The 23,069-nt window shown below is 65.3% G+C and overlaps 1 protein-coding gene across 3 annotated transcripts in view; it reads right to left on the reverse strand.

Moving 5' to 3' along the window:
• KCNQ1 (potassium voltage-gated channel subfamily Q member 1) overlaps positions 1 to 23,069 on the reverse strand; it is a 320,612-nt gene that overhangs the window by 217,439 nt on the left and 80,104 nt on the right. For all 3 annotated transcript variants that reach the window (XM_043582001.1, XM_043582003.1, XM_043582004.1), the window contains exons 3-10: positions 22,897 to 23,023; positions 22,577 to 22,655; positions 22,028 to 22,124; positions 21,429 to 21,569; positions 12,968 to 13,078; positions 12,181 to 12,276; positions 9,958 to 10,080; positions 8,958 to 9,102 (exon numbers count right to left, since the gene is read on the reverse strand). In XM_043582001.1, the coding sequence (XP_043437936.1) occupies positions 8,958 to 9,102; positions 9,958 to 10,080; positions 12,181 to 12,276; positions 12,968 to 13,078; positions 21,429 to 21,569; positions 22,028 to 22,124; positions 22,577 to 22,655; positions 22,897 to 23,023 (919 nt within the window). The remainder of the gene's footprint in view (positions 1 to 8,957; positions 9,103 to 9,957; positions 10,081 to 12,180; positions 12,277 to 12,967; positions 13,079 to 21,428; positions 21,570 to 22,027; positions 22,125 to 22,576; positions 22,656 to 22,896; positions 23,024 to 23,069) is intronic.

The raw sequence follows: 23,069 nt of genomic DNA on the forward strand, positions 1-23,069 counted from the left end.
CGCCCACGATGTTAATAATGCACCTGATCCTGAGTCAGGGGCCGAACTGAGTCCCTGCAACTCACACACTAGCACTGTCGACCCCAGCACCTCAGACGTTTGGAGAAGGGCCTTAAAGAGGTCAGTTCCGACAAGGCTGCTGGTGTGGATCCCACTGCACTATGGCGGGTGTCCCTATACAGGAAGTTTGGACAAACGGGGACGCAGAGGAAGGACAGGGGGAGGACGTGGCGAGAAGGTGGCCGTCGGCAAGCCCAGGAAAGACGACAGCGTGACCCGAAAGCTTTCCGCCTCCAGGATGGGCGAGATGCATTTCTGTTGCCCAAGCCACCCAGTCTGCAGTCTTGTTACGGAAGTTTCTAGCAAACTAACACATCCTGGAACGAAGGAGAGACTTCAGGCTGCAGGCTGAATGCCCCAGCAAGGAGGTGCACCGTGTGCAGCTGAGCGGGAAAGGCGAGACAGCATGTGGGACTGATCCCGTGAGTTCGGAAATCCGTGACGAGCCCGTTTACAGCACGAGCCCCGGGAGGGCAATACAACCTTAAAAGAAAAACCAGCCCCAGGATCTGTGGGGTGAGAAGCTGGGTGGAGAGTGAGTGGGCGCCCGGGAGAGGGGTTCCGGGTGGGAGGCCAGAGGCACCAGGAAGCTGGCCACACACAGGCCCGGGGCGGGTGGCGGGGTGGGGCACTCGCGTGTTCTAACTCGCTTGGTCAACACAACAACCCCGCAAGGGTCCCCATTTCGCGGATTCAGAAACCGAGGCTGGGAGAAGGCAGTGGCCTGCCCAGGGTCACCCAAGAGAAAATGGCAGAACTTCCTTCGGCCCCAGGAAGGCCGGCCGTCAGGTTGTACTCAGAGCCACTCCCCGAATCTGCCACTCGGCTTTGAAGGACAAAACTGTAAAGAAAGGATTAATTTTCCTGCCGCGGAATTTGGCACTGGATTTAAAAATAATAATGCTAGGGGCGCCCGGGCGCCCGGGCGGCTCAGTGGGTTAAGCATCCGACTCTTGACTTCAGCTCAGGTCACGACCTCACGGTTTGTGAGTCTGAGCCCCACACGGGGCCCTGTGCTGATGGAACGGAGCCGGCTTGGGATCCTCGGTCTCTCTGCCCCTCCCCTGCTCATGCTATGGCTTTCAAAATAAATAAACTTAAAAAACAGTAGTGATAATAAGGAAAGGTGGGGCAGATCTGAACGATGCTACGGACACATCCACGCGCGTGTGTGCGCGCGATCCATCGCAACGTACGTGTCATCTGTCTGAGCACACAAATAAAACTCTGTTTTACAAACAGAGCATATAACCTTAAAAGTCCAAGGAACATTTACAAAAGCAATGCTTTTATGTTTGCCCTTGGACACAAAGAGAATCTTCACTTAGTAAAAGCAAATACTTTGCAGCCCACGTCCTCTCACCGTAAGGCTGTTAAGTTAGAAATAACAGAGATAAAACGTGTTCTGCTTCAAAAGCAGGAAAACATTTCTTTAGACCAAAGAGAAAGTCAAGACGTAAAGGCGACCAAGAACACGACGAAAAGGAACGCATTTCACAGTAAGATCTACGTCACAGCTAACGCTGCCATCGGAGGAAAATATACGTAACTTCTAAAACGCCTCGTAGAAGAAAGACTTTAGAGACGCCAGGTGCGAATCTCACTCAAGTTTTTAAAAAAGTGAATAATCAGGAAGAGGGGATACATAGATATAGAAGCCCAAGTTGGGGAACTAGAAAACAAAAACAGTGAGGTGGTAGTTTTCAGCTAAGAAAGTATTATATATTATATATATTAAATATTATATTATTATTATAAAGATTAATAGAATATAAATAATACATGTTATAAATATATTCTATATGATACATGCTGTTATGTATAAATATGTATAATATAAATAATGTATAACAAATATAATGTTAAATATATAATTAAATATTATATACATAATATAAAATATATATATATATATACACATATACATAAAGCAGATAAATGTCTCATGAGCTTAGAGGGAAAAAAGGCAAAACTCAAAGCTCAGGCAAGAAACAAAGAGCTGATAGAGACAGAAGAACTCAACTCACTAGAAGTAACTCGCCACCAAGAGGCAACATAATTGAAACCCTTGAGGATTAAAGAGCAATGAATAAATTACCTCCAAAGAAGCAGCACATTTATTTAGAACAAATTACCATAAAGCAGACTTTTAAAAAGAAATTAAAGATCTCCTTGAGCACACGTACCAGCCCAGATGGTTTTACAACTTCGCTGCGCTGCTGAGCCCCTGGAGAAGGGGACTCCGGCGCTGTTTTCCGACGGGTGTGGGACGCGCGACAAGGTGGGCGGGTCTCCCCGATGCAGACACTGCGTCGGCGCGGACGTGGTGGCGGACGGCCTCCCCTTCTGAGCCTGAGGTACAGTCGCCTCCGTGATCAGCCGTCGGGGGAGGGGGGCACGCCGCGGACACGTCTCACGGGTTCGACGCGCACACCGTGCTTCCCGTAAGCGGGTGTCCACCCGCGGGTGTGGACGGCTGGCTACCTTTTGCCGGTTAACGACCGCAGAAAGGAGCATCCTGACAACGGGTCGTCTTGCAGACGTGCAACACAAGTGCGGAATACATTTCTGGAAGGGTTCAAGGGCGTACACGTCTCGAATTTTCACGGCAGTGGCCGTTTTTGTCCCCGTAGAGCCTCTATCCGTTTATCCGCCCAACGGGGTGACTCGGCTTGAGGGTTCGCGCGTGCCTGGCCCACGAGGCTCCTCACTCTTCAAAGGCTCGATAGATGAATACAGCTCCCGTCGCGTCAATTTACATTTCTGTGATCGCCACTGAGGTTACTGGCATCTGTTCATTGGTAAGAATCTCGGGATCCCTTTTCTCCAGACCTGTTTTTATAGCTTTTATCCTTTCGTCTTCATGACCCACAGAGCTTCCTGGTATCTGGGTGAAATTCGCCCCACGTGTACAATACGAGCCGCAACTATTTTCTCCAGATCGCCATTTAAGAAATGGCTTTGGATTTTGTTTTTGCTCTGCACCATATTTTTATTTTACGTTTTCACTGAAGCGTGCCGGACACACAACAAAGCGGCCGTGTTTAGAGCGTGCCGCTCGGTGACTTTTGACACGCGACAACGTCATCACCATCGAGATCGTGAACACACCCATCGGCCCCAGGCCTCCCTGTGCCCTCTCCTCCTCCCAACCCAATCGTGCCCACGCACCCCTGCTGGCCTCGTGGTCCCAGACCAGTCTGCCCTTCCCGGGCCTTCACACAGACAGAATAAGCAACATGTACTCTTTCCTTTTCTTCCTTCCTCTCTTTCTCTTTCTCTCTCCCTGCCCCCCCTTCCCCTTGCTCTTCCTTCCTTCCTTCCTTCCTTCCTTCCTTCCTTCCTTCCTTCCTTCCCCTTCCTTCCTTCCTTCCCCTTCCTTCCTTCCTTCCTTCCTTCCTTCCTTCCTTCCTTCCTTCCCCTTGCTCTTCCTTCCTTCCTTCCTTCCTTCCTTCCTTCCCCTTCCTTCCTTCCCCTTCCTTCCTTCCTTCCTTCCTTCCTCCCTCCCTTCCTTCTTCCTTCCTTCCTTCCTTCCTTCCTCCTTCCTTCCTTCCTTCCTCCCTTCTTCCTTCCTTCCTTCCCCTTCCTTCCTTCCTTCCTTCCTTCCTTCCTTCCCCTTCCTTCCTTCCCCTTCCTTCCTTCCTTCCTTCCTTCCTCCCTCCCTTCCTTCTTCCTTCCTTCCTTCCTTCCTTCCTTCCTTCCTTCCTTCCTTCCTTCCAGTCTGGCTTCTTTCACTCACCATCATTATTCTGGCATTTATCCAGGCCGGTGTGTATACTCATGGCTCGTTCTTTCTGATTTCTGAGGACTACTTCACTGTGTGGGCTAAACCACGAGGGGTATCTGCACTGTTTCCAGTTTTCAGAAAACACGACGACGGTGATATTCCACGTCCAAGCGTCCGTATACACGTCTGCTCTCTGTTCTTTTTCCTCCTGGATGCTCATTCAGGAACGGAATGGCTGGATAATACGGCAGGTGCACACATAATGTTCCCAGAAACTCGCAGCCTGTCCTCTAGAGCAGCTGTGCCGTTCGAGTGTCCAGAGGGAGCGCGTGAAGGGCTCGGTGCCCGCGTCCTGGGCAGCACTCGTGTGAGTGATGGAAGCTTCCCTCGTGAAACCACGACACGCGGTAAAGCGTTCTTAATTGTAGCCAATATAATTGCGTAGTAACATCTCATTGTGGTTTTAGTTTGTGCTTCCCTGATAACTGATGGTGCTGAATATAGCCTCACGTGCTTATCTGTACATCTTCTTGGGTGAATGTTCAAACCCGGCCTGCTTTTCATATAAATCTTTAAATTTTTTTAGATGGTTTATTTATTTATTTTGAGAGACAGAATCCGAAGCGGGCTCCAGGCTCCGAGCCGTCAGCACAGGGCCCGACGCGGGGCTCGAACTCGTCAACCGCGAGATCGTGACCTGAGCCGACGTCGGACGCTCCATCGACTGAGCCACCCAGGTGCCCCAGGGTGCCACGTTTTCGATGTTAGCGTAAATGCTGTCGACCTCAGATTACGGGCCGCTGGAACACAAATGGAGACGTGACGTTTGAGTGTTGACCCGGCTCCACTCACGTGCTCCTTCCCAGCCTGGGCGCCCGGGGTTTCCACCTCTGGACCGTCCGCCCGGGATTTCTGCTTCTGGACCGTCCTGCAGGCTAGAACCTCCAGGTTGAGGCGGAGCAGAACTGGTAAGAGCAGGCATCCTCGCCAAGATCCCGACTGCAGGGGACAGCAGCCCGTCTTTCCGCGCTACGTGTGTCAGCTGCAGCTGACTCGGGGTGGTCTTTACCGAGACCCTCCCTCTCTTCTATCGACAGAGAGCCATTATAACGAACGGCCAACCCGAACCCCGGTGCGGGGGCCAGGAGGGGGCCCCAAATGAGGATCTTCTCCTCCAACCCAGGTGAGGCCGCCCCGGAAGCCACAGAAGCCCGGTGCCCGGCCTCATCCTCACGGTCACAGGGACAGCGCCCAGAGTAACCTGGGGACTCGTTACGGACGCGCCCCCCCGGGCCTCCCCGCACACCCTGCGACCTGAAATCTCAGTGGGGGCAGCCCGGGTCTGTGTTAAAACTCTCCTTGTGACTCGAGGGACCCCCCAGGTAAGTTCCAACCCGGAGTGTCACCGTCCAGCCCTCTGGCGTTGAGGAGCTCAGGGCTTCCCTTGCTGGGCACACTCTGTCCCCAGGACGAGGACCTGGATTTCGGCAACGAGTAGACCTGGTTTCGTCAAAGGCCTCTCTCTATGGACTCCCAAATGAGCTCGCTGGAACCAGCAAACGTCTCCTAGGGGCTCCACGGGGGGGCGTCCCCAAGGGCCAGGAGTGAAGCCGCCTCTGGAACGGCGGCCGTGTGCGGGCAGCACGGCATCCGCTCACGCCAGGAGCCACGTTGTGGACTGGATGAGGGACGGCGGGAGGGTGCACTCAAATCACACGCACAAAGCGAGACAGAAGCCAGCGAACCAGCCCGTGCACTGGCAAATGCGGAGAAAAAACAAAATTCGTTGGTGTTGGCCTGTTTTCTCGGAATAAAAGTAAAAAGCCTCCCCCTGATACGTGGGGACAGGCTCGTTCTGACAAGAGGCTGGGTTTGCGTTGACCCCTCACGGTCGTCTAGAAAACCCCGTGCCTCTAAACCTGCACCACAAACGTTCTGCACAGGTTCACGGGGTCACCCTGCGCAAGGGACAGCTTCTCCAGAGAGGCGTCCCCTCAACAGGGTGCACGGGGGGGCCCCACGAGAAGGAGCCCACGCTTACAGACCCACGGGGAAACAAGCCGTCGTGAGAAAAAGTCGGGGGAGCCACAGGGAGCAGAGTTAGACTCCCCGAGAACCGCGGATGGTGACGTGACGTCACCCTGGTGACAGAATGAGTGTGTTCAAATGACTCGGAAATTCCAAGTTGTAAGTCATGAGGAAGACACAGGCCAAGCAGATGACGCCCTCACCCGCGGAGGCGCAGAAGTAACGGAAACCAACATCTCGGCGGGTGGATTAACCCGTGGGTTAGACACAGCGGCACAGTTAGCAAACTGGAAGGAAGCTGCTAGAAGGCAGTGCAGGAGACTGAGCAGGGAAATAGCAGAGACGGCTCGGGAGGCCAGGACGCGGGGGTCAGGCAGGCATTTCGGGGGCAGGTCAGAACATTTAGGGGAGGCGGTAACCTGTGACAGGACCGTGCTAACTTTCCACACCGGATGAAAGACACAAACCCGCAGGTTTGTCACAGCAGCAAACCACAGCGGGACGAACAGAGATAATGCACCGCCCTGGGTCACCGTCCTGGAACTACCCAGCACCGACGTCCAAGGGAAGGCCCTCGAAGTCTCCAGAGGGGGCCGGGCCACCCCCGAGGGCGGCCGCACAGCTGGACAACGTGCCTGCCGAGCGTTCACAGAGAATACGTATCTCAACCCGGAACCCTCCCCCAGCTAGACCCCCATCCGACAGCAAAGTCGGAACACGGAGGCTCGGGGCAAAGACCGGGTTGACCCCCAACAGACCGTCACTGAAGGAACCGCCGAAGGGCCTTCAGGAAGAAGGATGTTAAACCCCGAGACGGAATCCAGCGGATCTGCTGGTAAATGTCGGCAAGTGTCCACGAACCCAACAAGCAACGGACTCAGGGGATTCACAAGGCAAGACACGGGGCAGGGGCGGCGTGTGAGGGGGGGTGGGGTGGGATCCGGGGCACATAGTCCTGCGAGGGCCGCCACCCGAGGGGAGGGCGACAGGCCAGGCCCGGCAGGTGGGGCCGCAGACTGCGTCCCCTGAATCGGGCTCGTGAGCGGCGGGCCCCACGCAGGCTGGGGACTCGGTCGGCTCTGACCACCTTGAGACGGAAGTGAGGGTGCCCCCAGCGCCTCACGGCCCGCCTGCCCTCAGGGGTCGCCCCCAGGCTGCCCGGGTCTACGGGAGCTCCTCCCGCTGGCCTTGACTCCTCTGACCCCCAGCCCCACAGCCACCACGTCACTCCAGGCGCTGGCCTGGCCCGAGGCTTGTCCTGCCCTGTCCCCATCCGTGCCATTCCTGGGCGAGCCTCCGAGGGCACAGGGCTGCCCGCAGCCACGCCTGCCCCGTGGACTCCCAGCGCCCGTCCGACACCCGCAGGCTCCTGGGCACCGCTCCCGTCTTAGGAAGGAGGGTCAGCACGGCAGGAGCCCACGTGGGCCTCTCCACAGGAGGGAGGCCCCACACCCGCCACACCTGAGGAGTGCAGGTGGCGGGCCCGGGGCGGGTGTGGGGGGTGATGACGTGATCCCACCCAGAAGCACGACTGTTCCCCCCACGGCGACTCCATCACGGCCGCTGATCCTTCCTTCCCCTCCCCCCGGCCAGCAGTACTCAGCATTAACACCACCTCCTCCAGGAAGCCTGCGGGCCCAACCAGGCCGAGCCGGGTGCTCGTGCCCCAGACGCCCGCGCGTCTTCCTCCCTGATGCCAAGGCCCGCCTCGCCCCGGGGCCTCACCCTCACGCGCACAGAGCAGGGTCCTGACAACCAGGACAGCGTGAGCAGCCGGGGGCTGGAACCCGCACGAGAAATGCGGACGGGAGCCCGGAGGGCGGGGTGTGCAGGGGTGCGGCACGAGGCTCGGGCGCCAGGCCTCGGTGCGGCCGGTGGGGGGGGGGGCGGGTACTCAGCGTGGCTGCTTGCGCCCTGCCATGTGGGGGCTGGGGCTGCGGGCCCTGGCCGGGATGAGGCCCGCCCCCTCTCCCCCGACCAGGGCTCTCGAGGGCCCCGGGTACCGCCCGGAGGCTGGGGGCCACTCGGGGCCCACAGCGGAGGCCCCAGAAGCACAGCGGCTCCGGGCTGGGCTGACTCGTGCTGGCGGGAAAGGAAAACCCCCTGCGAAAGCACCCCACAAAGGGCGCCTGACTCTCCCTGCACTTGTGCCTCATTTACATTCTGCAGGCGGCACTGGGTACTTAATAACAGCAAGAGGGCTGAATGGACAGTTCCACACTCAGCAAACAGCACGAGAGGCTTCTACCCAACCCGACCTGCCCATTAGCATTTGCAGAGAGCCCCCATTTGCATCGCGACAATGGTCCTGCCCCTGAATCCGGAGTTGGGGGGGCCGCCGGGCACTCGTTGGCACAATTGTTCCTTGTGCCCACTCCGGGGGGCGGCGGGGAGCGCGTCCCGGGGGCTCACCAGCGATGTGGCCAAATTCAGGCCAGAGCGGAATCCCAACCGCCTGCGACGGGGGCCACGGTGGCCCGGTGCCCGGCGGGGTGGGCGCCCCCGCCCGGTCCACCGACAGCCCCAAGGAGCAGGCGGCAGCCGCAGCCCTTTTCCGGAACACTTTCTGCCCTTCTTCCAGGGGACTGTGACCAAATGCGGGAGGAAACACCGGGGGTCAGCCGCCCGACGAGAACCAAGCACTTGGCGGGCCAGGCGCCCGTAAGCACAAAGGGTCAGGAACAATATACGCTTGTCCCCCTTCTGCCACGTCTAAGACAGTGACACTGCCCTCCCGACTGCCAATGTGCCAGCACGTTCTGGTGGGTGCCGGGAAGAGGTCCAAGGAGGGAGAGACCCACAGGGCGGTGACGCACAAGCAGAGGCACGCGGTGTCGAGGACAGACGCGGGCACGCGGCGCTGGCTCGGGATGCCCGGCCCCACCCACGTCCACCAAGACCGGGGGGGTCCGCACGCATGGGCCACCTCCCTTCTGCCCGGCATGGGGCGCCGGCCGCACAGCGGGACCGAGGCGGGGCCCGGCACCCACAGCCCAGAGTCCGCGACAGAGCCGGAGGAAGGGTCCCCCCGGGGTGGGGTCTGTGGGGGGAGGGCAGGGCCTTGGCAGGCAGACGCCAGGTCAGTGGGAGCTGAGCGCCCGTCCCCGTCCCCACACCGCCACCCTGGGCGAAGGCTCCTCACCAGAGCTGTCGCAGGTGTCCACGGAGAAGTGGTCTGGCTTCCGCTTTTCTGACGCGGGCTCGCATGTGATGTGGGGGACCGTGAGCGTCTTCTCTCCGGGACTCACCCCGTTGTCCTTGTCCACTTTGAACTTCTTCTTCTTTACCTAAGACCACGAGCACTAAGCTGGTGCTTCCCGGGGGTCCCCAGCCCCAGAACCCCTTAGCAGCCCCCAAGGGCACCAGCCAGGGAGCCAGGCCTTAGGGCCGGCAGACGGGGTGCTGTGGGGGGGGCTCGGCACAGGCGCTGCCTGGGGGCTCGGGCTGAAGGGGCCGGCGGATGGGAAATCGGGCAGGTAAACATACAAGCGGGCACGTCGGGACTAGGGCTGTGGCCACCGGGAGTTCCGGCACGCGGTGGGGGCCATCGGGGGGACAGCCTGGGGCTGGCCAAGGTGACGTGGAGGAGGAGGTGTGGGAGCCGGTGAGGGCGTTTGGCAAGGGAACAGTGAGTGCGGAGGCGTCAGGCAACGGGAGGCCTGGGTGCCCCCCTCAGTCCCCACCCCGGCCCCATTGTGACACTCTTGCTCAGAGCCTGCCCGAGCCCCCTGCACCACGACCCGAAGACCGACTTCCCCGAGCTGGGGAGAGACCTCCGTCCTGACCGGCACCCGCTGTCCCCGGCACAGAAAGCCTGACATCAGGGCCCTCTCAAGAGCCTTGTCCCCAACCTCTGGCCAGAACCCAGCCCATCCTGTTCCCGGGGGCGCCCCCTGTGGGCCTCCCATAGTCCTGGCCTGGGAGCACCAGCCCTGTGTGGCCCCGAGCCAGGGGGACCCCCAGGTGGCAGGACCCAGCACAGGCGCCCACCCCCAGGGCCCAGAGTGAGTGGCACCAGTGCCCTGATGTGGCACCGCCGAAATGCCAGGGCCGAACCCCGGCCAGCAGCCGTGGCCCCCAGGGCCTCCCCCCCTCCTCCCGCTCACGAGGGATCCCTGCAGGAGGCAGGTGGGGGCTGTTACCATGACGGACTTCTTGGGCTTGGGGCTGGGGGACAGCAGGGTGTGGCTCCGGGTGGGTTTCCGGACGTAGATGTTCCAGGTGGAGGACTCGGGGTTCTCGGCCGCATAGCACCTCCACGCCGTCTGAACAAGCACAGGGGAGACGCGGTCAGCCGCCGGGCCCGCCCGCACCCTGGCCTGCGTGCCAGCCCCCCCACCTCCCAGGGCTGCTCCCGCGCCAGGCGGCTCACGGCCTAACCCACGGGCCGGTACCCACGGCTCGGGTGCCACAGAGGCCCCACCCACAGACGCAGACACCCTTCGGCTGCCTCTCCCCGGGGCACGCACGGCGGGTGCAGGGACGGACACAGACACTGAGGACACCCGGGGCCTGTGGGACACCAGGCAGGGGAGAGGGGGCGTGGGGGGGCGTGGGGGGGTGTGGGGGGGTGTGGGGGGGCGGGCCCCTCCCAGAGGCCCACATATGGGGTCCCGGAGCCCGGGCATGGCCTGCCGCCGTGGGGAGCCCTGGACCCACATCCTAGAGAGATGCCCGTGGCGACCGCCACACAGGAACGACCCAGGGGAGGGGACCCAGAGGAGGGGATCCCACTGCACGGGATCCGAGTGGAGGACATGCCGAGTGTCCGGGTAGGCAGCAGGGGACGGACAGCAGGGAGCAGACAGGGGAGCTGGCAGGGTTCGTGGGAGGCCGTGACACCACCCAGGATGGGGACCCGGACAGACACAGCAGCCCTCCCTGCCCGGGACGCTCAGGGGACGGCCACAGGCCTGGCCCCTCCACAGCCACGTGCCACCTCTGTGTCCCACCATCCCCACAAACGTAAGGCTGCCGCCCGCTTCCCGCCCGGGTCCGGTCTGCGTTCCCTCCTCCGGGCCCCAGTCCTGCCGTGGCGGACGTGTCCGCACCCCTCCGGCTCAGCACCCGAGCCCGGGCTTCGCAGGGGTGCTCACCCCCAAGCACCGGCTCCGCCAGGACCCCGCCGTGCTCCCCTCCCGCCGGCAGCCTGCCCACGGCGGCCTGGGCTGGTTTTACGGGCCTGATTTATGGTCTCCCCGAAAGGAGAAGCCGTAAAACCAGGCCTGAGGGGGCCCGGCCCCTCGGCTTTATGGCTGCGGCTGCTACTTCCTTCCCGTCCAGGTCCACCGTCCAGGCCCCAGACGGTGGGTTCCGGAAGGGTCCGGAAGGGCTTCAGAGGAATGAGGGGGCGCCCCTGGCTGGGCCTGTGCAGGGGGCCCTGCCCGGGGCGGATGGTGAAGGAGACCAGGGCCCCAGGGGTGACCCCAGGACTGTCCCTGAGGGGCATTCGGCACTGGGTGTGGCTGTCCCGCTGGGCAGAGGGCCCCACATGTACGGCTGGACACCCACAGGGCCTGTGCCCCAGGACCCCGGCCCAGCCGCTCCCCGGGCGAGACCTGGGCCCGCTCATCCCTGCTCTGCCCCCGGGCGGGGGCTAGTAACCGTCTGGGACCCGGTTTTCGGCCTAAGTCTTTGTTGCGCTAAATTAAGAGCCAGCCATTCTCTGGTGTATCTGGGAGCCTGGGGTCACAGAACTGAGCATCCAGGGGCTCCAGGCCACCCTCCTTCCCCCGCCGCTCTTAGCCTCTGTCTCCTCCAGCACCCAGGCCTTGTCACAGCGGCCTCGGGGTCCCCGTTGGGTACTGAGGGGCCTGTGAACCCAGAGCGTGGCTGGGCTGTCAGCTCGCCAGGCCTCACCTGCTGTCACCTGGGAGTCCCTAGCCCCGTGGGATGTGGGGAACACCCTGGAGGTACCCGTGCTGCACAAGCAGGGCCCTAGACCCTTGGGGTTTCCCTCCCAGACTCGCCCTGTGCCGAGCAGGGCGGGGGTGACCACGAAAGGAGGCCACTGTGGCTGGAAGGTGAGGGGCCCACAGAAAGTTCACCCCAACCCAGGACGGGCCAGGGCACGTCCCTGTCCCCTGGCCCGCCCCCCCGGGACCCACTCTTCCAACAGGACCTCTAGGGAGGGAGGTGGGCGCCCCGCGTTCCCGTGCCCACCCCGTCGGCATCGCCCACGCTCCCCAGAAGGCCCGAGCACGTCTGTGTGGTAGCACAGGCTCATCGGTGTTCCAGAGGGACCCGTAGCAAGAAGCTCTCGTGAGCTTTGTGGCCGAGGCCAGTTCCTGGTTCCCAGAAGGGACACCAGCCGGCGCTCAACCCGCCGGCGCCAGGCCGGACATCAAGGACGGCAGGCGCGTCACCTGAATGAGGGAGGCTGCGGCCGGGATCTGCCTGTTGAAGTGTTTCTGCCTCTGCTTCTGCTGGACCTTCAGGGCGAAGCCGGAGCCGAGAATCCCCTGGGAAGGAGCAGAGACGGGGGCTCGCGTCCATGCAGGCAGCCACCGCCCGGCCCGGCCTGCGGGGCACAGGTGCTGGGGACACGGGGCGGCACTGGGGCGCTGGCTCGGGCAGGAGGCGGCCCCGTCCGAGGGGGACCGCGGCCGCCTCCCCAGGATCGCCAACCGGATGGATGGGGCCGGCTCGTCAGGGAGGGAGCTCCCCGTCCACAGAGGGGATCGATCACGCACACACACAGATGCACACGTGCTCCGTGGGACACACGCAGGTGACCACAGAGCACACACGCAACCCACGCACGCTCACCACACACAGCAGGTGCACCCAACACACGTGACGCGCACATCTCCACGCGCTCGGGGAGCTAGAAGGTGTGGCCCTCGGGATCTGTGATTTCTCGGAAGGACGTGGGTCAAAGCGGGGCCCGGGCCACCGCGCAAGGGAACCAGCGCCCCCACCAGGCGGACAGACTCCGCCTCTGCCCTCGCCTGGCGGCTGCTGTCGGTGTCTCCCCGAGACCCCTTGGGCCGAACGCGCCGGCCGCACCCCACCGGCCTCCACCCACACCTGCTGCAAAGCACCCTCCAGGAGCAGTGGGGGCAGGGGACTCCCAGGGGCCTCTGTGAGTGGGCTTGCTCCCGGGGGGGGACCCTGCCCGCCCGGGAGCCAGGAGGAGGCGGGAGCACCTACCGCCGGGAGCGCGAAGAAGGATATGGCAAACACAGAGAAGCAGGAGGCAATGGTCTTCCCGACCCACGTCTGGGGCACCTTGTCCCCATAGCCGATGGTGGTGACCGTGACCTGCGGGAGGCGCAGGGGGGCGGCGGTCAGGCCCAGAGCCCCGGGACGGGCGACCGTCGGGCCCGAACCCGCCACTCTGCCGACACAGACGCAGAGCTCCAGCCGCCACCACCGGGACGGCCGAGGCTCAGCCCATGCCGGCGCGAGCCCTGCAGACGGCCGGGGCCCCCCAGACCCGGTGCCTCACGGGAAGCGGGTCCCCGGGCGTGCGCAGGGGGCCTGCCACCAGACGCGCGGCCAGGGGGCCCGCCCCACGGGCCACCGACGTCGCCGTGTCGCCGCAGCCCCCGGGAGGCCGGAAGTGCGCACTGAGGCTCGTCCTGCACCAGGAGCCCGGACGGGGATGATGCTTCGCTTCCTGACGCCGCCCCGGGCGCCAGATGTTCCAGTCGCCCCTCTTCCGAGAGGACCAGACGCAGCTCGAGCCTTCTTCTCGGTGGGGGAGCCGACCGGCAGAGCCTGCGGTGGGCCCACGGGCCCAGGGCCGCCCCCGCCCCCCAGGCTTGCGGCGTCCTGCTTGCCTCTGAGGTTTGTCCCCCGGGGCCTCCGGCGTGAGCCTGAATAGACATCCTGCAGGACGTGAGCACGCGCCCTGGCCGCACCACTCAGCCCCGACATGCCCGGCCCCCGCCTGCCTGGCGTCTGGGGCCTGGGGCCGCCCGTGGGCTTTGCAGGAGCCTGGCCCGGGGACCTGGGGCCTCACACCCGCACGGCACGGCACGGCAGCAGGCTCGGTGGCCCAGAGTGGCCACGTGGCCTTCTGCCTTCGAGGTCCTCCTGTGCCGGCCCTGTGGTCACGCCCAGTCCGTTCTGGGAAGCCCGGCCTCTCCCCTCTGGAGCCTCCAGGCCAGGCCCAGTGCAGGACCAGGAAGGTCTGCGTGGAGCCCTCACTTGACATCCTACCCGGAGGAGTCCCAGAGGAAGGCGGGACGCAGGGCCGGGGCCCGGGAGGCCCGTTTAACGGACTCCGACTGAGAGCAAGACCCAGGCGGGAAGTGGCGAGGTCCGCCTCATCGCCGTCCGACCCGGGACCCCGGTGGGCGCCTTCCACCAGCCACGGGCCACGGAGGGAGGAACCCAGGGGCCACAGGCAGGCAGGGACACACGTGTCTGCTCGCAGCAAGAGGGGCCACGGCGCAGGAGGCCCGGTGGCACCAGCGAGTGCATCAGCACGCGGCGGGTCCAGACAGGCGCTGGGCGTCCACGAGGGGGCCGGCCGCTGTGGAGCCTGGCCCGGGGCGCCTGCCGTGGTCCTGGGCCTCCCGCGACGTCACCGTCCCTCAAAACCACACATCTCGTCGCGAGCGCCAAGCGCACTGAGCCGCCTACTGCCCGGCCCCTCGAAGGGACCAGCCGAGCCCGTGGAGGTGGGTGCGTGCCCACAAACGTGCCCCCCACACAGGCGGCACAGCACACACGCGTGCGAGCACCTCACGCACGCTCAGAACGAGCGAGGGCCCGTAAGGAGGGGCCGGTGCCCACGCCGAGCCCTCCACGCTCCGGGACTTGCACGCAGGCCACGCACGCCTGGGCCTCGACGTGGGTACCGGCGGGGCAGAGCCAGGGGCAAGCCTGACAGTCAGCTGGCAGGTACGGGGGCCGCCCCTCGGCTGCGGGCCGTCCTCCCCGGAAGGCCTGCGCCCCATGTGTGAGGCCTGGCCCACAGCTGCCTGCTCCGAGGGCCCGGGTGCTCGGAGCGAAGGCAGAGCTGGGGCTGAGGACAGGGTGAGGGCATCGGAGACGCCGCACCAGCCCTCTCTCAGAAAATAGAGTTTTTCACAAAATTATTTTATTTATAAAAACACGGGATGGGCCTTACATTGCGATGGATTAATATGTTCACGTTTTTAAAATCCCGTCGCGTTTGCCTGCGTGCTGAGTGTCGTATGACCCGGCTCCGCAGCGATTGTCGGGAGCGTAAGGTAGTCCCGAGACCAACAAACTTGGGAATGGCTGCAGGGCAGGGAGGGGTGGGGAGAGGCAGGGGGGGGCAGGGGGAGGCAGGGGCCGCCAGCAAGGCACCCCCCGCTCAGGGGCAAGGGGGCACCGGAAAACTCAGGCATCAAGACCATCGATACGAAGGTTATAAAAATACAAACAAAATGCACGCTGACTGGGAAGCAAACGGCGGGGGGGGGGGGGGTGGTGGTGGGGCCAGGGCAGGGGCGGCCTGGACGGCCCTGGGGGCTAGTGGGGCAGGGTCCCCGGAGACCCTCTCCCCCAGCAGACAGACCCGCGCCCCACAAGGCGGCCCCCTCGTGCCATTCCCTGGCCCTGCGCCATCTGGGGTGCTGGGGCTCCTGGGGACCGGCCGGCCGGCGGAGATCAGGAGTGCCCGACCAGGCATCCCCACCCCGGGGAGGGCACACGCCTCTCAGACCCCATCACAGACTTGCTTTGTCAAGTTAACGACGTCCTTCGGCTCTTGGAGGAAACGGCCCATCCCCACAGAGCTGTTTGTTTTTCCCGAATTCAGAGACACGGGCAGCTGCGGGAGGGTGCTAACTGCCCAGCGCTTGCCACGCACCCCTGACCGGGGCACGCCAGGGGGGGACGTGCACGCCCGGGCCCGCAAACGTGAGGGGACCCAGCATGACCGCCGGGGACAGGGCCGTGTGGCCCCGGGGACAGGCCCGTGGGGGCAGGGGACCGAGCTATCCCCGGCCTCTGGAAGCCGCCGCGGGGGCGCGTGCTGGCCTCTGTGTCCCCGCTCACACGAGGAGGCACCCGGAAGCTTCCCCTCACACACAGTCCGCCCTGGCGCGGGAGGCCCCGTGGGCCCCCAGCGAGACGGGAGGGCCAGCCCAGAAACCCCGACCTGCCGGGGAGGCGGGTGGCCCGCGGCCACCCCACGGGCCTTGCCCGCCAGAGACGTCATGGCTGTCCGTCCGCGAGCAGGCGTGAGGACCACGCTGGCGGGTACACTCAGGGGCTCGCACCGCAGGCCGACGGTGACAGTGTCGCGAGGTAGGGACCATCCCACCGAGGGGGAGACTGAGGCTGAGAGGGCAGTCACGGTGCGCGAGGCCTCACTGCTGGTAAGTGACTGAGCGGGCGCGTTCCCACGCCCCCGGGAAGGCTGCAGAGCAAACCCCGGGCCGGACGCTGTGCCACCAGCCTGCGCCGAGGAGGCTGCGAGGACACGGCCGGGGAGGGGAGAGTCACAGACCGAGCGGGGGGCCGGGTGGATGGCGGGACGCCTCGGGCAGCAGGCTTCTCGGGCACTCGTCCTGAGGGTGCGCCCGGCAGCAGCCCCTGTGGGGCCCCAGCGGGCTGGCGGGAAGCGGTCGTGGAGGGGACAGACGCACGCGGGGGCCAGGGAACCACCCGGCCAGGCTTCCTTTCCGTGGGAAGGACTCCATAAACAAACCCAGACCCACGCAGATCAGAGCCTCTCAGTGAGCGTATCTTCCCATTCACGGAAACCCTGGCGCTCCGGGCCGCAGACACATCTGCTGCCCTCCTGGGCTAGCAGCCCCCGCGGAGAGCCCCACGTCAGTCCTCGGAGCCACTCTGCTGGCCCCTCCATCTTACGGACGGGGAAACTGAGGACCGGACCAGTCACGCGCTCGCTGGCCCCGGACCCAGTTCACCGGTGCAGCCGAGGAGGGATCTGTGGACGCCGTGGCCCGCCCTCCTTGTCTCCACCACCAGGCCTGATGAAGGGCGTCATTCATTCCCGAGCCCCTTCCCTGCGGTGGGCCTGGCCCGGGGCCTGGGATGGGGATCAGAAGCGTGGGGGTCCTCGGGGTTCCGGGAGGCCAAAACACATGCACGGAAAGGCGCCATCCTGTGAGGAAGGTGCTGGAGGTGGGGAGCCGGTCAGGGGCGGAGCAGGACTCTCAAAGGCAGAAGGACCAAGGGGTGTGACTGGGGCATCATGGCAGCCATGAACACCGTAGCGTGAGTTAGCTTGCTAAGGGTCTGCCGCAAGCGTCTGGCTTTGGGGAAAGCCTAGAGAACACGGGCTGGTGACAGGCCCCCACAAGGTGCAGCCCGCCTCCGCTGCCTCCTCGCCGGGCGCCTGGGGCCCCAGACCTCCCGTGTCCTCGCTGATTTGACTTCTCCCACAGTTTGTGGGCAGAGGCCCGCATTTTGTACCCAGTTTGCAGATGGGCTCACGGAGGTTGGGCGACCTGTACCAGGGTGCACACGCGGTCAGCGGTGCAGCTGAGATGCAGTTCCACGGGTGGCTCTGCCCCCCGCTGCTGACCACGGCTTCCTATCTTCCTGTCTCCTGAGGCTGACCACGTGTCTCTCCCTGGGGCCGAAGCTGGAAAGCTCCTACCCTCACTGACATGAGCTGAACCCCCCCCCCCCCCGCCCCAAGAACAAACCAATCCCGTGTACCACCCTCACTGGGCCCACCAGGTCACGTGAGAACTCCTCCCCAGGGATCAGCCAGTGCACAGCGAGTACAAGAAGATGTGCTCACCCTGCGCACTCCTACGCATCCTGCAAAACCCACTGTCCGGGTCCTTCTCTGGGGAAGGCTCCCAGAGCCCACCACCCTCACCCCTACCTGATGTCTAATGGGCACAAGACTGTGCCCGGGGTCCTGCGGACCTCGCTTCCCAGCTGCACAGCACTCTCAGGCTTTGCGGAGAGCTCCAGCAGAGAACGAGGCCTGGAACGGGTGGGGTCTGAGCGCTGGGCTGGGGGCCCGGCCTGCCGCCCTGGGGGCCCAGGGCCTCGGTTTTTCCAGCTTCAGATGAGGTGCACGTGGACGTCTGGGGGGGTCCTGTCCTCACGCAGGCCCTTCCTCAGCCCCCAGACCCTTGTGACCTCACACTACCAGGATGTAGGAGCCCCGGAGCCCGGACCCCTCTGGAGCCGCCAGCTGCCGAGACTGGCAAGGGTCGGGCTGAAACGCAGGGACGGGCTTCCAGCATTTTTGCGCTAAATTCTAAATTTAGATGCGGGGGGTAAACAGAGCCCAGCAGCCTCCCGATTTTAGAGACCCCCGGGCACTAAACAGAGGAGCCCGTGTTTGCAAGAACGGCTTTTCCCTCCACTCAAACTTTAACACAAACAAACGCATTTTGTTCCAAGGGCACAGAAAAAGGTCTTAAATCCTCCCCAAACACCTCAGCAGCCAGGCACGGGGCGCCACACCTGGGGGAACAGGGGGCTTGCACACCAGAGCCGGGCGTCCCCACCCGGCAGGGGGCACGGGGGGTGGGGTGGGGAGACACGCGGCCTTTGAGCTGTCACCCTCGCTGGACAACCTAGGGACTGGGGCTGGGGGAGGCGAGGGGACTTCTCGTGAAGTCTGGCCGGCACACGGCGGTCCCGGGCTGCGGCATAGCGTCCCCCCAACATTCGTGTCCGCGAGACCCTCGGAACGGGAGTGCCTTGGGAAACAGGGCCTCTGTCGAGGTGGTCACGTTAAGATCCCGAGCTGAGATCATCCTGCTTCATTCATCCAGGCAGGTCCCAAGCCAACGACAAGTGTCCTTACAAGAGGCAGGAGATGCGGCCACCAGCGCGGGGACGCCCGAACCCCCCGGAAACTAGCACGGGCAGGAAGGACCCTCCCCGAGAGCCTCCGCGGCGGGCGCAGCCCTGCCCAGGCTTTGATCTCGGACTTCTGGTCTCCAGACTGGGGCAGGACACGTTTCTCACGCTTTGAGCGCCTCGGTCTGCGGGACTTGGTTACAGCCTCCCCGGGAGCCTGGCACAGCCACTGTCCTGGGGGCCACGGACGGAACCGCTCCACGGGCCCGTCCGCACTGCGTTCGTACCACGGACACCGCTGGACCTCCGTGCTGAGGACACCCGGGGCCGCCCCCGTGGCACCCACAGCCCTTCTCCCACCCACCCGCCGGACTCCCGCGGCCCAGACGCCCCCTCGCGGGCTCTGGCCCGCGACACGCTGAGAAGCGGGTCTGGCTTCTGGCCAGCCCCCGGCCCGGCCGTGGGGAGTGAGGCGGACCCGGTGTGGGGACCGGAACCCCCCCCCCGCCCTGCCCCAGCACGGCCAGCAGCCTTCGCCCTCCCCCCTCCGCCCCCCCCCGGGGTGGCCCCTGGCGGCACCCCCTCCTCTGCCCGTCCCGGAGGGGGCGCCTCGGGCCCGGGCCGGCGCCCCCCCTCCCCGGAGAGGCGAGCGGGGCCGGGCCTCGGGAGCGGGTCGGGAGCGACTGCCGGGCGCAGTCACAGGCCGCCACACTGGCTTCAAAGCCCCAGTCGGGGCCGGCCCCGTCTCGCTTTCCTTGAGCTCTGTTTGTCCGCGACGCGCCAGGAACACAGCCCATAACTCAAGGCTCGGGGGCCGCTCCCGCCCGGACAGCTGCAGGGGCAGCCGCGGCGATGAATGGGAGCCGTTTGCCCCGGAGCCCCGGGGGGCGGGGGGCCCGGGGCGGCCCAGAGGCGCAGGGCCCGGCGGGAACAATGGCCGGGCCAGGGCCCGCGGTGGCCGAGGCTGGGGCTGCAGCTGACGGCGAGGGCTGGGGCACCGGTGCCAAGCTGGGCACAAAGGGGCCGTTTTCCCGGCCGGCGGGCGGATGTTTGCACAGGTGTGGGAGTGGGGGCGCTGCTCCGCCGAGGGCGGGGGGCAGGGGAGCAGCCTCGGCGGCCCCGGGAAGGCGGGGAGGCCGGTGCCAAGGCTGGGCACCGCTTATCAGCCGGGCCCCGGGCGCTCACCCACACACCTCCTCCCGGCTCCGGACAGCCTGTGCCCGCACGGGCCCGGCACCGGGGCCCGCCCCTCCCTGCCCCTCCCTGCCCCCAGACCTGCCGGGGCCCGCCTCGCCTGGGCCTATGGGGGCACGGGCGCACGGGCAGACGGAGGCCGGAACCCGGGCTTTCCTCAGCCCCGAGTCGGGTCCCTCGAGCGGCCTGGCACGCTGGAAGCTTCCAGAAAACACACAGACTCGCCCACGTCGGGAGCCCCCTCTGTGTGCTCGGCCTCACGGGCGTGGAACACGGACACGGCAGGGGCATGTGTCCACCCGGGGGGGCTGCCGGGTGGCTTCCTGCCGCACCTGGACGGACTGGGAAGGGTCTCCTTTCTGGAGGAGGGCAGGGAGGCCCAGAGGAGAGCAAGGCCCGCTTTTTCCGGAAGGAAGAGGCTGGGGACAGACACGGCCGGGGACGGCGCTGGCCCCGAGGCGTCACCACACCCCGTGAAGGCCAGGACCCTCTCCTCAGCCCCTCCCCGATCAGTCCGGACATCGGCCGCCCTGCCCCCAGCTCCAAGGGGCTCCCCTCCCCACGCAGCCGCACTCAGCCTGAAGCAGGGGTCGGTGTCCACTGCGGTCTCCCTGACCCCCGCTCCTGGCCCCGTGGGAGGCCCTCCCGGGCACTGGCTGCTCACACTCCAGAGCACTTTGAAGGAGGGAGCACCGTACCCCACGGAAAGCTGGGGAGTGTGGGGGCCCGGCCCGTGGCCCACGCCCCTGTCTCTCCCCACAGCACGAGTCCGCCCCGGGCCGCCTCGGGGCCTTGTGCGTGCTGATCCTGGGCCCGGGTCCACCTGCAGTCAAGTGCCTGGAACCCCCCTCCCCTCGAAGCCAGGCTGTGGGTGGAGGGTGTGGTCAGGGGCGCCCTTCATGCCCTGAAGTCTCTCCACGGCCCACACGGCAAGGACGCGGCCAGGACTCAGGGCGCACGTGGCTGGCCGAGGCCTCACCTGGCTGTCCACAGCAATGACTGGTCCTCAGCGGAATGTCCCCTTGGGCCCCTGCAAGGCTGACCCACCAGGACCCCTGCCCGCCCCCCACCCCTGCCCGCCGCCCTCTCCCTTGTGACCGCCTCTCCAGCAGCCTCGCGGCCCAGGGAGCCGAGAGCTGCCCAGCCCAGCAGGGCCACTTACAGGTGGCACTGGGGCGCCGGGCCCTGCCCTCGGTGCACCCAAGGAGCCCATCTCCACAGCCAGGAGAGCCTGGGGGCCCTGTGGGGGGGGGGAACCGGCACCTCTCCGGGCCGGGCCCAGCTACGGCACCCGCAGGCAGGCCTGGTGCCCGGCCAGGACAGGGAAGCACTTCTTCCTCGGGAGGTCCCCCCGCCCTCGTGTCACGGTGCTGTTTGCCGTTTAACGTGGCGCTCCTTGGTGCAGGGATAGTCCTGGGGCCAGCGCAAACCCTCCCAGACGGCAGGGCACATGCCCCCCCCCCCCCAGGGTGAAGGGCAGCAGAGGGCCCGGCCCCGGCACGTGCCCGGAGACAAAGGGTCGACTGTGGGTCCCCCCCTCGGAGCGAGGGCCGCGCGCTGCCGGCTCCCGGCGCAAACCTTCCCGCGGGCACCCTTCCCCACGTTCGCGTGAGGAGCCCGTGGCCCAGGCCCGCAGTGCCCTCGGCCCCCGGGGTGGCTTCCCTCCCCTCCGCCGCCCGGGGTGCCTGCCTCTACTTACCACCCCCCACCACAGGGCATCCGCGTAGCTGCCGAACTCCACTCGACCCGACTCGTTCACGGCGTCCTTCTCGGCCAGGTACACGAAGTACGAGGAGAAGATGAGACCCAGGAAGCCGATGTACAAGGTGGTGATGAGCTCCTGGGGGCAGTGCGGGCACAGGGGCGCGGGTCGGCGGAGCACCCACGGCCGCCCAGGCCTCTGTGACCTTCCCGGCAGGCGGCACAGGCCGGGGGCCTGCCCCAGACGGTTCCACGTGGATCCCACGTGGTCCACGTGCCCACGCGGGGCCCGTCTCCACCTGTCTCCCCACTGGCCAGGGTCGGGCCCCGGCCGCCGCCTGGACAGACGGGCCGGCTTACACAGGCTCGCCGGCCGCCCGGCTCTGCCCCGAGACCCGTGGTGACGCGCCCGTCTTCAGTCGGGGGACTGTTCCCGCCTGCCTCTTTCAGATTCTCTCTCCACCCTACACGTCTGCCCCTAGCTCTGCCCCCAGCCTCTTGTCCCCAGCTGGAAGGAACACGGGCGCATCGTCCGGCCGGCTGGCCAGGATGCTGGCACCACAGCCGGGACCCCCGCGCCCCAGCCAGACCACCCACCTGGCGATGGATGAAGACCACAGACCCCAGCAGCCTCCACGTGCCTCCCTGGCGATCAACGTGCAGCATCCTCAGGATCTGGAGGAAGCGGATGCCCCTGCGGGGGAGACGCCTCTGTGCCCCTGCCCCCGACTCACCGGCCCAGGCGCCTCGCAACAGCCCCGGGCCCCTGCTCGGCCCCTCAAAGCCTGGCTCTGGGTCTGCCCGCTCACCGCCGTGCCAGCCTCCCCGCCCCCCCCCACCCCAAGCACAGGGTCAGGGCTGGGTAGGGGGGGGCACGCCAGGCCCCAGCTGGACCCGTCCACCCCCATATCCCTTTGGTCCCCAGACCACCTTCTGGGCATGGCCCTGGGATCACCCCGGTTTACAGATGGGCAAACTGAGGCCCCCAGATGGGGGAGGTCACAGCCTAAGGCCCAGAGGTGCTCTCGCTGGGTCTCTAACCCGGGCGGCCGACCTCGCTGTGGCGCCTGAGCGCGTGCCCCCACCCAGCATGCTGCCCCGCGGCCCTCGCACCCCCAGCCGGGAGAGCTTGTGGCCCAGGTGTACCTGATGGCCGAGGTGGCGAACACCTGCCCTTTGGAGCCCACGCAGAGGACAACCATGGAGGCCAGGACCACGATGAGGTCTGGGGAGGGGGGAAGGGCGGCGTGTCAACAGCCAGGCCGCTGGCTCGGGGGAAGGGGCCCGGCGGTCAGGAGGACGGGGCCACTCGGACGGGAGAGCGGCCCTCCGTCTCAGGCACACGGGCCCACCCGGCCCACCTCCCAGCCCCGCTCCCAGGCTGCCGGGTCCCCCTTTCTGGGGAGGGTGCCAGCCCGCGCCCCGAAACCTCGCGCGAAGCTCCCCTGGGTGCAGGCACAACTCACCGATGATGGAGATGGGCTTCCGGGCAAAGCGCAGCCGCCCCCAGATGCCCACGTACTTGCTGCGGCAGCCTGCCGACCAGAGGCGGACCACGTACTCCGTCCCAAAGAACACCACCAGCACAATCTCCTGCGGGGCAGAGGGGCGTGAGCCGGGGCCTCCACCCAGAGACCCC

Source organism: Prionailurus bengalensis, chromosome D1 (assembly GCF_016509475.1).
Source record: "Prionailurus bengalensis isolate Pbe53 chromosome D1, Fcat_Pben_1.1_paternal_pri, whole genome shotgun sequence".
Taxonomy (NCBI): domain Eukaryota; kingdom Metazoa; phylum Chordata; class Mammalia; order Carnivora; family Felidae; genus Prionailurus; species Prionailurus bengalensis.